Source organism: Eschrichtius robustus, chromosome 5 (assembly GCF_028021215.1).
Source record: "Eschrichtius robustus isolate mEscRob2 chromosome 5, mEscRob2.pri, whole genome shotgun sequence".
NCBI classification, from domain to species: domain Eukaryota; kingdom Metazoa; phylum Chordata; class Mammalia; order Artiodactyla; family Eschrichtiidae; genus Eschrichtius; species Eschrichtius robustus.
In genome coordinates, this window is record NC_090828.1 from 33,794,651 (window position 1) to 33,807,737 (window position 13,087).

Genomic DNA, 13,087 nt, shown 5'->3' on the forward strand with positions numbered 1-13,087 from the left:
AGGCCACTATCCCCCTGCCTTAATGACCCCAGAGCCAGGTACCAGACAACCAGGGACAGCACTCATGCACAGAGCCTGCCCAAACTTTTCAAACTAGCCAATCCCAAACCGGCTTAGCCTGCTTGCCCTGCCTCGCCCATTCCTTCCTGCCAAAAATGCAATAAAGACTCTTGCCCATCCCACACGCTCCCCCCGCCCTGCCAGCCCTTCTGCTTCCTAGCTGACCCTGGTTCTTCTCCATGTGGCCTCAAGGGGCATGGCATGCCCTCTCCTCTTGCGAACTGTGAGTAACAGACTATCTTTTCACTGGCAGTTATCTCCTGATCTCTATTGGCCTCATCATACCTGAATAATAAGAAAAACCTACATTTAAAAATACTGTAATACTATGTGTTTTTTTTAAGGAGCTAAGTAATTTTTTTTGAAAGTTAAAATCTACGGAGTGAAATGTGCAGATCTTAAGTGTACAGTTCAGTGAGTTTTGACAAATGTATATATCCGTGCAACCAACCAAGATTTAGAACATTTTCATCACTTCAGAAAGTTCCCTTATGACCCCTTCCGTTGACTGGTCTTTTAAGATTAACAGACATGCTTCTTCATAGTGAGAATTCCAAACAGCCATAGAGCAAAAACTGAGAAATCAGCGGCCGTTTTTGCTGAAGTTTCTAGAAAGCTCAGAACTAGGACTTCTTCAAAATTGGAGTCAGCTGTTTAGAGAGTTGCCTTTTGCCTCAGCTTGCCCAGAAAAGTCCCAGGGGCAAGAATGTGGAATGGCTTGGGAAGGTCAGAAAGAATTTCTCCTTGTGGTGCAGGGTGAGCTGAGCGGTCACTCAGAAGCCTCTTTCAAAAAGCCTTTCTAAGTCCCATTTGGAATTGCTCTCTCCCTTACCTGTACTCTCTTAGCACTTTGCTTAGAAGCTCAAAATCTCTTCCCTGACAAGGATTGTAGAAATCATCTAACGTTACATAATAATGGTACCTAATTCAAAATCAGGAAAATGGAACAGACTCACAGACATAGCGAACAGACTTGTGGTTGCCAAGGGGGAGGGCAGTGGGGAAAGGAAGAACTGGGAGTTTGGAATTAGCAGGTGTAAACTATGATATATAGGATGGATAAACAACAAGATCCTACTGTACAGCACAGGGAACTATAGTCAATATCCTGTGATAAACCATAATGGAAAAGAATATGAAAAAGAATGTATATATATGTATAACTGAATCACTTTGCTGTACAGTAGAAATTAACACAACAATGTAAATCAACTATACCTCAATAAAATAAATTACAAAAAATCAGGAAAATGGCTCTTCAGACAAACTTTTATCTTTCTTTTATAAAGCAAAGGTCCAAAGATCCAAATATCCTTTTTATCTTGGCTGCCAGGTAACTCATCTAAATCCAGTGCTTACCAAAAGCAATGAATTCATCCCAGATGTCTGATAACATCTATTTCTCTACTCTTCTTAACCAGGTGTTTTATTTTTTCAATTTCAATTTTAGTTGTCCTTTTTAATATATTGCATTTATTTGTTGTAAGCTGCCTGAAAATTCTTGCACCTTTATAACATCTACGGTGCATTGGACTTAATTTATGTGTGTGGCTGAAATCCATTTTCTTCCACAGTTTAGCAAAATGCTCTGCTTGATGAGGACTCAATAAATATTTTAAAAATTGAGTTAAATATGACCAGAAGAGAACTACTTGTAGACTTATCGTTTTTCTTTCTTTAAAAAAAAGTTCTCTCAAGGGGGTGACCCTGAAGAGTGTCAGCCATGATTTAGGAGAGGGCTGCGTTAGTGGGACCCACACCCCAATCCTTCCTGGCCGGCCTGGTTCCCTCAGGAGACCCAGTCACAGGGACCTACCTCTTCTTCGTGCCTTTCCTTTTGGGGGGTGTTGGGTATGGAAATGACTCTCCACGGGGAAGATGAAGAGCTCTGCTGGGGGCTTATTGGCTTTAAGTTGACTCCTCAGGGGGTCCAGGACTCTGGGTGATTCCTCTGAGATAGGAGGTGATTTCAAAGCCTTTGGTGCCTGGAGAAAATGTAAAAACAAACACACCCCCATATGGCAGGTATCTAAATCCTGCTGCCTGCAAGGGATAAATGACATTGTATCTTATTGAATCTCCAGCATCAGAAGCTGCTGAGTGTAATGTCGCTTCTGTACCCAGGGCTGGGAGATAAAGCTGACAGACCTGGAAACCGGTCAACTCACTAGAGTAGGGCTGCTTTGCTTCATGGGAATTTGGTTATGCACCCGTTAACCCAGCCTCTGATTGCTCTGATAAGTATAAATGTGGTAAACTCAAGAGCCTTTGTGAGGAAATACAGTCCTTCTTGCAGTCGGGAAACTGAGCCAGATTAAAATGATAGAGCTGAGATTTCCATGTCCGGAGAAGGAGAAATCTTGGCTTGTGTCGTTAAGAGAAAAAAGTATGGCTCAGACTGTGGACTGTGCAAACTTGTAGATAAGAAAGGGCAGAAAATAGGAATACACATTTGTGTTTGCTTTCCTCATGTCATCTCTCTAAGCCTCAATTTCTTCCTCTGTAAAATGGGAGTAATCATATTGCCCACCTCATAAGTTGCCATTAGGATTAAATGAGCTAATTATATGTAGTTACAACAGTGTTTGGAACTAGGCTTTTTTCTATGATATTTCTTTGAGAGAAGACTCTTCTTTCATTAGGGTTTAATACCTAATCTTGCCACTAGCCGAATACCTAGGTGTCTCCACACATCTGTAATATGAACATAGCTAGAAAAAAAATCACTGTGTGTCAGAATCAGCCACAACTGTAACCCGGTTTTTTTATGCCCAAAAAACCCCAAAACATATGTGTGTGTGTGGTGTATGTGTATATGTATATGGAGAGAGAGAGAGAGAAATAGAGAGAGAGAGAGAGAGAGAGAGAGAGGGAGAGAAAGGCGCTACGGGTAGTACTTAGAGTCTCCTGTTTCCAATTATTCAGAAGTTGCTGAAAATTTCTCCTTTTAGTTTGCAGCTTTTAACATACGAACTTGGCTCTATGAAATGTATATGTGTGCGGGGTTTCAGGGACTTCAATTTCACAGGAGGAAAAATAAAAACGTCTCTCACCTTTTTAGTGTTCAAAAAGAAAAAAAGATCAGAAACACACACAAGTATCCTAACGTGTTTAGAGTTGAATGAGGAAGGAAATTCACCCAAATATATTCAGGGTAATATGTATAATTATGAGACGTTAAGAAAATGATTAGAGGTATTTGTAATGAGGTGGATGGAGTTAGAGTCTGTCATACAGAGTGAAGTAAGTCAGAAAGAGAAAAACAAATACAGTATGCTAACACATATATATGGAATCTAAGGAGAAAAAAAAAAAAAAGGTCATGAAGAACCTAGTGGCAAGATGGGAATAAAGACACAGACCTACTAAAGAATGGACTTGAGGATATGGGGAGGGGGAGGGGTGAGATGTGACAGGGTGAGAGAGTGTCATGGACATATATACACTACCAAATGTAAAATAGCTAGTGGGAAGCAGCCGCATAGCACAGGGCGATCAGCTCCGTGCTTTGTGACCACCTAGAGGGGTGGGATAGGGATGGTGGGAGGGAGGGAGATGCAAGAGGGAAGAGATATGGGAACATATGTATATGTATAACTGATTCACTTTGTTATAAAGCAGAAACTAACACACCATTGTAAAGCAATTATACTTCAATAAAGATGTTTAAAAAAAAAAAAAAAAGAAAATGATTAACCCAACACACGCACATAGCATCTTTGTGTCCCTGGAGACCTCCACTGTCCAGGTGCCAGCTGCCCACCAACTGCCCTCTTCTGAATGCTGACCTTGTGTATTTTGTTTGACAAGGTTTGCATTGGGAAATCTACGTGGAAACTCAAATGGTTTGTGTGAGGTATGGCTGATAAGCCAAGCCTTAATTTCTCTATTGTAATTAAAAATTTACAGAGTTTTAATATAGTGGAAAATATTGCTTTCCTTACTAAATCATATACATGGGTTGAGGGAAGGGATTCCTGTCCTCTGAGCCTGGCTCGGTTCTGGGCTGAACTGGGTGTGAGATTGAGGGCTTTCCTTAGGCCTGAGTGACCCTGGCAGGTCAGGCCTGCTGTTTACTCCTGGTTCCAAGGAACCTGGGAAGACAGATGCCCTTCTGGTATGAATGGAAAGGTTTAGATCAGCTTAGACATGGGAAATCTGAGAAAATCCTGAACAGACTGAAAACGACCTCCCTCACTGGCACCAGGATCACCTGGTATGACCATGGCTCCTCAGGGCCACTTCAGGCGGCATGAATCCCCACCATGAACTAACATTGCTGTTGTTTCCAGTTGGACACAAGATACTTTCACATAAATGCTTCATCTCCTTTCATCCTCCATCAGCCCTGTGAGGCTGGCATTATTATCTGTGTGCACAGAGGAGGTCACTATAGCTCAAAGTGGTGAGCCACTGGCTCAAGTAACACAGCTGCCACGGGCAGAACATTCCAGAGTCCCTGCTCATTCCCACTCAGCACAGGTGCCTCCCAACCAAACTGAAGAGCCACACAGAATTTCAAGGCAGGACCAGGCCAGAGACAGCAAAGGACATCTTTAAGGAAGGTATACCTGACTTCTGAAGGGGGTTGATAAACCTGCAAAATTTATCCTACATTTTCAAAGGTGACAGACCCTCAATTAAGCAAAACCATTTCTGGGTTCCAGCATTTTGAGTTTGAAGTGGGTCAGCTACTTACAAACTCAAATTCTGTCCTTACATGCTTACAGATAAACCTCAGCCCCTTAACAGAAAAAAGGATTCTGTTGGCACCAGAAAGTTTGGTTAACACCATATTGCTTTAATCAGGGGCAGCTGAAATTTCCTGTACTTCACTATTTTCAACATTTAGTAAATTACTACAGCTTTAGTCCAGCTCCACCCGGTGAGCTCAGAAGCAAGTAAGGCCTGTTCTCTGAGACATCCCTTTGAGTCACCTCATTCCTAGATTGAGATTAATCTTTCAAGCACGCGCATGCTTAAAAGCACACACACACAACCTTTTTCCTCCTCACTTCTCCAGATGTGTTTTTTTCTGAGCCAGTGGCAGATGCTACAGGAGGGAAAAGACATCTTTCAGCAGGAGGCTCCTGGAACAAGTGGCTGCTTCTGCCCTGGTAGAGTTTCATATTCCCTTGTTTGTCTGCAGAAACGGGATGGGAACAAGAACTTATTAGTTGCTGGTGTGGGGATGGACAGTTGACTTTCAACTTTTATCACTTTTGGGTTAATGGGAAGAGAGGCAAAGAGAGTGTGCCGAGGCACTCAGACAGCCATGGCTTTGGCTGAGGCAGCTTCAGGGAGCCCTAATCTCATTATCTGGGTTGGGTTCTTGCTGGCTGAGTCAGGTGATGGGGAGAATAATAACGATCATAATAATAGTTACTATGTATTAAGTGTTAACTATGGGACAAGAATCATGCAAAGTATTTTATATGCATTAACTGAATCCCCATAATAGCCTTATGGAGGTATTATTATTATTCCCATTCTACGGATGAGGAAACGGAGCCTCGGTCAGATTAAATAACTTGCCCAAGGTCACAGTTAGTAAGTGGGGGTAATTTGAGCGCAGGCAGTCTGACTGCGGAATGTGTGCGGTCGAGCACTGGTCTCATTCCTACCTCCAGCTGGACTTTGGCAGTTATTTTCTAAGGTGAGTGGCATGAGGAAGTGACACTCAGCCTGCCTTAGTGCTCTCTGCAGGATCAGCTTTACCGAGATCAACAAGCAAGACATTCGGCTTCTTACCGCTGAGATCTGCCTTCCTGTTGGGGAAGGCGACTCCATAGAATGTCGTGTGGGATTTGTCACGCAGGAGCCAAGAATGATCGATGCGGGCATGCCCAAGGGCCCTCCTGGAGGTTTGCTGTGTTTTTTCATGGTGGCTTTCCTTTGAAGCGTGGATACAACGGTGATTCCCTTTTGAAGTGTCCTAGGGAACGACAGATACGCATTCCTGAAAACAGGTTTTGTAAAGGAACAGAGCAGGTTCCTATAACAGTCAGACCTTGTGGCTAGACTGGTGGTTCCAAGGATGAAATCTCCTTAGCAGCCTGGGAAGAAAAACATGGTTATAATGGCAAGATATTTCATGATGTTTATTATAATAAAACATTTTATTATTGGTGATAGAGAGAATGACATTTAACCATGCCTGACATATAGTGCTTTCCTGCAAAAAAATTAAAAATCAAAATCAAAAAATTAAAAATCAAGCATTAGTATCACTGTCTTTTCTTTTTGGCAAACTTTTTTTTATTGTAGTAAAATATACATAACATAAAATTTATCATTTTAACCATTTTTAAGTGTATAGTTCTGCATTAAGTATATTCACGCTAGTATCATTGTCTTTATCCATCATAAAATGTCTCTTCTCTCCCACTGGGTGGTACTTCTCTTCTCCCCCTTTCCTGTTTCATTGGCGTATGACCTGCTTGTAAGTCATACATGTTTATTCAAGATAGGAGCACGTGTTGTCTACATTTCTCTGAACCACTGTCACCTTGTACACACACACACACACACACACACACACACACACGGGCCTTAGAGTTTAGAAAGCATTTTTACATTTTAACTTATTTAATCCTCATAGCAACCTTGGGAGGTGTGTATGATAACAGCTCCATTTTACAGAAGAGGTAATTCAGGTTCAAAGTTAGTAAGTTAGTCACCACAGCTAGCAAGATATGCAGGACTCAAAACAAGGCTTTTCCAGCTCTAAGGCCAAAAAAGCTCTTTTTTCTAGAGAAGACTAGAGCTGCCTAGATGGGGTGAAGAGTGTAGGGAGGATCTGTGGTTAAGTAAGATTGGAAAACCATGAGTTAAAGCTAAACCAGCCACCTTACCTATAGAACTACCTAGGGTCCATGGTCAAATGTGCACTGTGACCCTCTCGGAGGAGGACATGGTGTGCCGCATTTCCCAAAGGTATTTGGCCAAGAAACCCTTTTTTTGCATGGAGCATCTGGCGATGCTACGGTTCCACAGGTGACACTTTGGGAAACAGGGGTCAGTAGGCTCAGAGTACTCTTCTCTTCTCTGGAGGACCCCAAGAAATGGTGAAGGGAGGGAGCATTACCTCTAAAGTCAAGAAGAACAGTGACAGAGGGGACCCCATTAGAAATGGTACCTCTTCCTGGGTTTCATCTTCCTGCCAGGGCTGCTTCCTGAGTGGTGGCAAGCGAGTCCCCTGGCTGCCGCGGTTCTTGGCTACAGAGCCCTGGTCCACGTGTCCACCAGCCCCAGCTTCCCCTTCATCCAGGCCCTGGTGACCTGCAAAGGTGAACAGTGGGTCAACTTCACAAGCCCAGAGATGGGTATGATGCTGTTAGCTGCTTCCAGACTGCCTTCCTTCTTGCTTTACTGAGCAAAAGTGTCGATCAAGGCCCTTGTTCTTCCTCCCTCCTTATTACTGTATTTCTGCTAGTGCCTCCATGGAAGTGGCAGCCAGGTCAGTGGAACAGAACTGCTTTAAGAGTCACGAGGCTCAAGGTTGAGTCTGTTTCACGGACTCAGTTTCCTCATCTGTAAAATGGGGATACTGATTTCTTGCTCTCGCTTCCTTGCAGAGTTGTCTGGGGCTCAAATAAGATCATGAATATGACACCCCTTTGTAAACTGTGAGGGACTAGGGGATAACAGAGGTGTGATGATGGTGGGGTGACCTGCAGCCCTGCTCTGTTGCCACTGAGATGCTCAGTCTGAAGCACTTGATTTCCTGGGATGTCTGCTGTTCATTTACTTGTAGAAAAACTCAGACAAATGCACTGCTTAGCAATCTGCACTTACCCTGTCTGTGTAACCCTCAGGAAGGATCTGAGTCAACAGATGACTCCAGCATAGTTAACAAATCTTTCATCGATGGTTAAAGGGTCCTGCAGCTATTTTCATCACTTACTCAAGGTAGATTTATTGCTGAAACAGTCTGGCAAACTTTCCTTGTTTGGAGCCGCTTTAACAACACCTCCACTCTCTGCTTGCAGCTCCATGGAACAATGCGGGGCGGTCTTTCAACCAGAGGCACTGGAAGCCCTCAGGGGCTCTGTGTATGTTGGAGCGCTGGGCTTCTGGAGGCTCCCAGCCAGCCCCACTGTCCCCCATACTCCCCAACCCTTGTCATTCCTTACATCATTCTCATCCTTGGTGTCATTGGGTCAAGAGCCAAGAGCTTATCTGTGGGACTACTCCCTCCCTGCAGCTCCCTTTCCTCTGCCCATTGGCTCCTGAAGGCTACTTTGGGTCTGAGCTGATGCTGAGAGTGTTGGTGGGGCAGGTACAGACTCAGGCGTAGGTTCAGGGGGACTGCTCAGGTTTTAGTGACCCAGGGAACCCTTGAATCTGGGGTGGTCCAGGGCCATGTTAGGCCTGCTCCCAAGAAAGCCTCAACTTCATATAGGATGTAGCACTAAAGACCTTTCTGTGTGTTCTAGAATGATCCTTTGGGATCAAGCTGGACTTCAGAGCCATCCTTCCTGGTCAGATTCACCAGGGAGCCAAATGCATTTCTGAGGGTAGAGGAAGTGAAACTCTGGCCAAATGGCCACTCACCTGCTGAATGGTATTATATGGCAGACTGGCTAAGTTGGGGCAGGGTGCTCTGGGGTGGGAGGATATAGAGAGGCATTCTTCCCTTTAGCTGTATCCCAGGTGATATTGAATATATGACTCAATCTATGTGAGGGAAACCAAGATTCTTCTCAGTAAACATCGTCTCTGGCTCATTTATCTATGCTTAACAGAAACAGGTTTGCAAGCTAGGTATTGGAAGTTTCAGTTGTTGAAAGGAGACCATGCAACTTGGTCTCTTTCTATCTCAAATATGGGTTCAGATTACCCAAATAGTGTGCATGGGGGTAGTAATTTAGAGCTCTTAGAGAGCTTTTTTACCGGTGTCTTCTCCTATGGTTTTTTACAACAACCCAGAGAGAGTGGAACGCAGACACCACTACTCCCATTTTACAGATGAGCAAACTAAGGATTCACAAAGCATAAGTGACTTAGCCAACATCACATTGTTGGGGGATCTGAGATTTGCAGCCAGGACTTTTGCTACTTTCTCCAATACAGTGTCTGGCAAGGAGAGGGAGGCCAAGGGGAGATAAAGTTAAAACAAATAAACCATCAGTCAGGGTTCAAGCTATAGTCTCTGAGCTATTTTTCCTTCTTTACAAGTTGATTTTTGGTCCCTGTAATCATGGGCAATTGGGCATTACAATTATGCTTAAAAAACACAAAGTAGGGAGGTCTATAACTAACATTTATTGAGCACTTGCTATGAGCCAGATACTGCATTATCCCGTTTAAGTCCCACATCCAATCCTGTGAGGTATAGGTGGGTATGGTCATCTTCATTTTATAAATGAGGAAACTGAGGCCCAGAGAGGTCACATGGCTTAGAATCTGGTGCTAATGGCCACGTGTTTAATCACTATTTAATATTGCCTCTCTGTTTCTGCCTGATTGTGACAACTCCTCCATATATGGCATCAATTAGGGAAGTCACTTGATTCCTTAGGTGTGCAGTGTTGATCCATCCTCAGATGGAAGTACTGTAGTCCACAGTCCAGTATTTTTAGATCTTAGGGCATCAAAGTCTAAGGATATTAACTGGAGACAGTAGAATTTTTGAAGCAAGAAGGCATTAGGCAATGGCGAGGTGGGCTGCCACCTGGGGAAGGGCAGAAGGTTCCAGCACAGGAGGATTACTGGGTGAGTTCACTGCTCTTAGGACATGGATGGCCCAGAAACTTGATCTCATCAGTGCCTCAGAATCAACTGGTCTCCCGGATGTTGACCCACATTAGCAAAGTGCATAGAGACTGATGTATAGACCGGGGTATAATTACAAAGAGAAATACAATTGCCTGACCAGCATGTTTCCCATAGATGAACTATTGGACAAGGTTATGACCAAAATTCCTTGATAATGGAGCCTAGACTCAAGGGAGGTATATGGTGGGCATGTTTATGGCACCAGGCTCTGAGAACCTGCCATGTTCTTCTCCACTCCATTTGATAGATCAGATTCTCTACTTATCCTGACTAGATCCTTTTGCAAGTACAGGGCTTGGTTAGGCACAACTATTGTTTCTGGAAAATTCCTTTTTCATTTCAGAAAAATTAACTTTATATTATGTTAGGCTCTTGTCCTTTCCTTCTCGTTTCTCAAAAACTCTGGTACTAATCAAGACCCTATTCTTTGCCCAGTCATCTTTATCCAGTCATCTTTCCCCATCTCCCTTAGCAAAGCAAATCTGGCTCTTTTAATGCTTCAAGTTCCCAAGAATAATATTGACAGGTAGAACCTCCATAGCACTGAACAGCTTACAGACAGCTCACAATAATTTTCTGTGCGGTAACGAGGTAGGCCTTATTATGTCCATTACAGAGATAAGCAAACAAGCTCAAAGAGGTTGAGTGATTTGCTCAAGATCTTACATCTAGTAAGAGAAAGAACAGCCATTGCAGAACAGCCAGATTTCTCGCTCCAAAGCCTGTCTTTTTTCTTATGATATTGCCACAAAACCACAGGTTAAAGAGTGTTAGAGTGAAAAAGATGTAAGAAATCATCTAAAATCTAGACTCTAGATATGCATTGTCCAATACAGTAGCCACTAGCCACATGTGGCTATTTAGATGTAAATTAATTAAAAGTAAATAAAATTTTAAAACTCATTTTCACAGTCACACTACCTACACTTCAAGTGCTCAATAGCCACATGTGGCTGATGGCTACTATATTGGAATTGGACAGCATATATATATATATATATATATATATATATATATATATATATATATATATATATATAAAATATATATATATACATATATATACATACATGTATATATATATAAAAAAATATATATATGTATAAAACATTCCATCATTGCAGAAAGTACTATTGGATGGTGCTGGTCTAGACTAACTCCCTCATTTTACAGATGAGGACAATGAAACCCAGAATTCCTAGACCTTATTTTGGAAAACTTCATTTTAAGCTGTTAAAAATCCAAGTATTTGAGGTCTGGTTTGATAAAATCAACATGTACCTTGTTCCAAAGATTTTCCTGGTTGAATCCAAAATGGAGGGAAGACAGGCAGGAGATGGTATTTGGGGGGTACACCTGAAAGATCCTGTTGTGGCCTGAGATTCCTTGGTACATTAAGTTGACTTTCCTGGAGCAGCACAGAATCCTTGATGTATCCTGAGGAGTAGGTCAGGAGTTATTGGTAGAAATAATGGTTGCCAGCCTAGAGGTCTTGCTGATAACTACAAGGTTCCCCACTTGCATTAGTCTTAGCTTTGGACATTGCCCATTAAGGAAGACAACTAGAAGATGCGAGAGATTAAAAAATCAGATAGAAGCCGTAGAGGGTTCTCTGTCTAGTGTCTTGGGTGCCTCTGGTCCTGTGCCACATATATACTTCTTCCGCTCCACCAGTCCCAGGAATTGGGTCCCCCTCATGGAAGAAACATGGCTGCTTCTTTGGGGTTGGGTAAAAGGCACCTCCTGCCTCGGGAGGAAATCTAAAGGTTTCTCCTGGATATATCCTGCTTGCTTCTGCAACCCCCATGATTTTCAGTCCATTCTATAAGTATTTATTGAGGCCTTATCAATGGTCCCACCTCTCTGCTGGGCAGTAGGGTGGATACAGAAAAACCAGACATGGGTCCTTTTTAAAGGCACTAATAGTCTGTTGGAGAGACAAAGCTCTCCTGTACTCTACGTGTGTGGTCCCAAGTGTCAGTGTTATATAAGGCCAGAAAATGAGGAGCTCAACATTGGCTGGATTTGTCAGAGAAGCCTTTGTAGAAGACATGTGCCTGAAGGGTGGTGAGGATTTATCATAGGAGTGGAAAGATGGGACCAGAGAACATACCAGCATCACAAAGGTGGTGAGCTATGAGATGTGAAGGAAGGGGGTGGCAGAGTCCACTGGGCCAATGATCTCACATCCCAGTATTGTCTTTGCTCCTCCAGCTTGAGAGTCGCACCCTCAAGAAGGCCTTTGGTGAGGAATTATGGCAAGAGGCCCAAGAATGCACGTACACATGGACCTTTCCTTAAACCACACATTGTAGCTACATGATTTTCATAGAAAGGTCTGAGACATTTTTTGATGTTAAGAGGGGCTCTCCTCCTTGAAGACGTTGGGCTTGGGCCATGGGGCAGTGGCCTGCTCTGCCCTCCGCCCCACCCAACAATAAACATATCTCTGGTTAAGAGGCTCTTTCTCACAAGTGTTAGATAAATGGAACTGCCTGGAACCGTGGGTCTGCCGTGAAGGGTAAACCAATTACTGGGCAAACCCACATCTCTCATTTTCCTTCAAGTCATCACTTATGGGGAGAGAGTTATTTTCTCTCCTTTCCCGAAGTAAACCTATAAAGCAAGAAGAAAGTCAGTTTTCCTCTGGTCCCGTCTGTTTGTTGGTGCTGAAGAGATGGCAACTAGCAGAGTAGGCATTGGCAAATCCTACTGCCCACGCCTCTCTTCCCCAATAGGTTTGCCAAATAAAATACGGGATGCCCAGTTAAAATTGAATTTCAGATAAACAATGAACACTTTTTTAGTAGGAATATGTACCAAATATTACAAGTGTAACTTTTTTGTGCGCGCCTCTGTGTGTATGTGCACGTGTGTAGGCGCTAAATCTGGCAACTCTAATTCCCAACCATTGCCTGTTTTTATTTTTAAGCCATTACAGAGTGTGTTTGGGGTCTCTGTTCAGCAGCAGGGTGTCCGTCTCACTCCTGGGTGGGTTGTGCTGGAGAGCCACCTTCTTTGAGGAGAAGGCCTAACATTTCTACATCCTGGGGGATCTGAGGTCCCTCTGAAGGGGAAGTAGGGGATGTTGGGAAGAGGGTGGCCCCTGGGGTGTGGGGAGGATCTGGCTTCTGGTCTCAGCTTTGCTTTTGGCTGAATGACCTTGGACAAATTACTTTGCCCCTCTGGGCCTATTTTTCCTTCTCTTGTAAAAGATTGGGATTGCACTGGAGCATCTGGAGTCTCT

At 43.3% G+C, this 13,087-nt stretch overlaps 1 protein-coding gene across 1 annotated transcript in view; it reads right to left on the reverse strand.

Annotated features, from left to right (window-relative positions):
• The window catches only part of KIAA2012 (KIAA2012 ortholog), a 116,036-nt gene that overhangs the window by 87,382 nt on the left and 15,567 nt on the right, over positions 1 to 13,087 (reverse strand). Inside the window, exons 4-8 of the mRNA XM_068543673.1 lie at positions 11,122 to 11,277; positions 7,199 to 7,341; positions 5,812 to 5,995; positions 5,061 to 5,203; positions 1,877 to 2,045 (exon numbers count right to left, since the gene is read on the reverse strand). Of these exons, the coding sequence (XP_068399774.1) occupies positions 1,877 to 2,045; positions 5,061 to 5,203; positions 5,812 to 5,995; positions 7,199 to 7,341; positions 11,122 to 11,277 (795 nt within the window). The remainder of the gene's footprint in view (positions 1 to 1,876; positions 2,046 to 5,060; positions 5,204 to 5,811; positions 5,996 to 7,198; positions 7,342 to 11,121; positions 11,278 to 13,087) is intronic.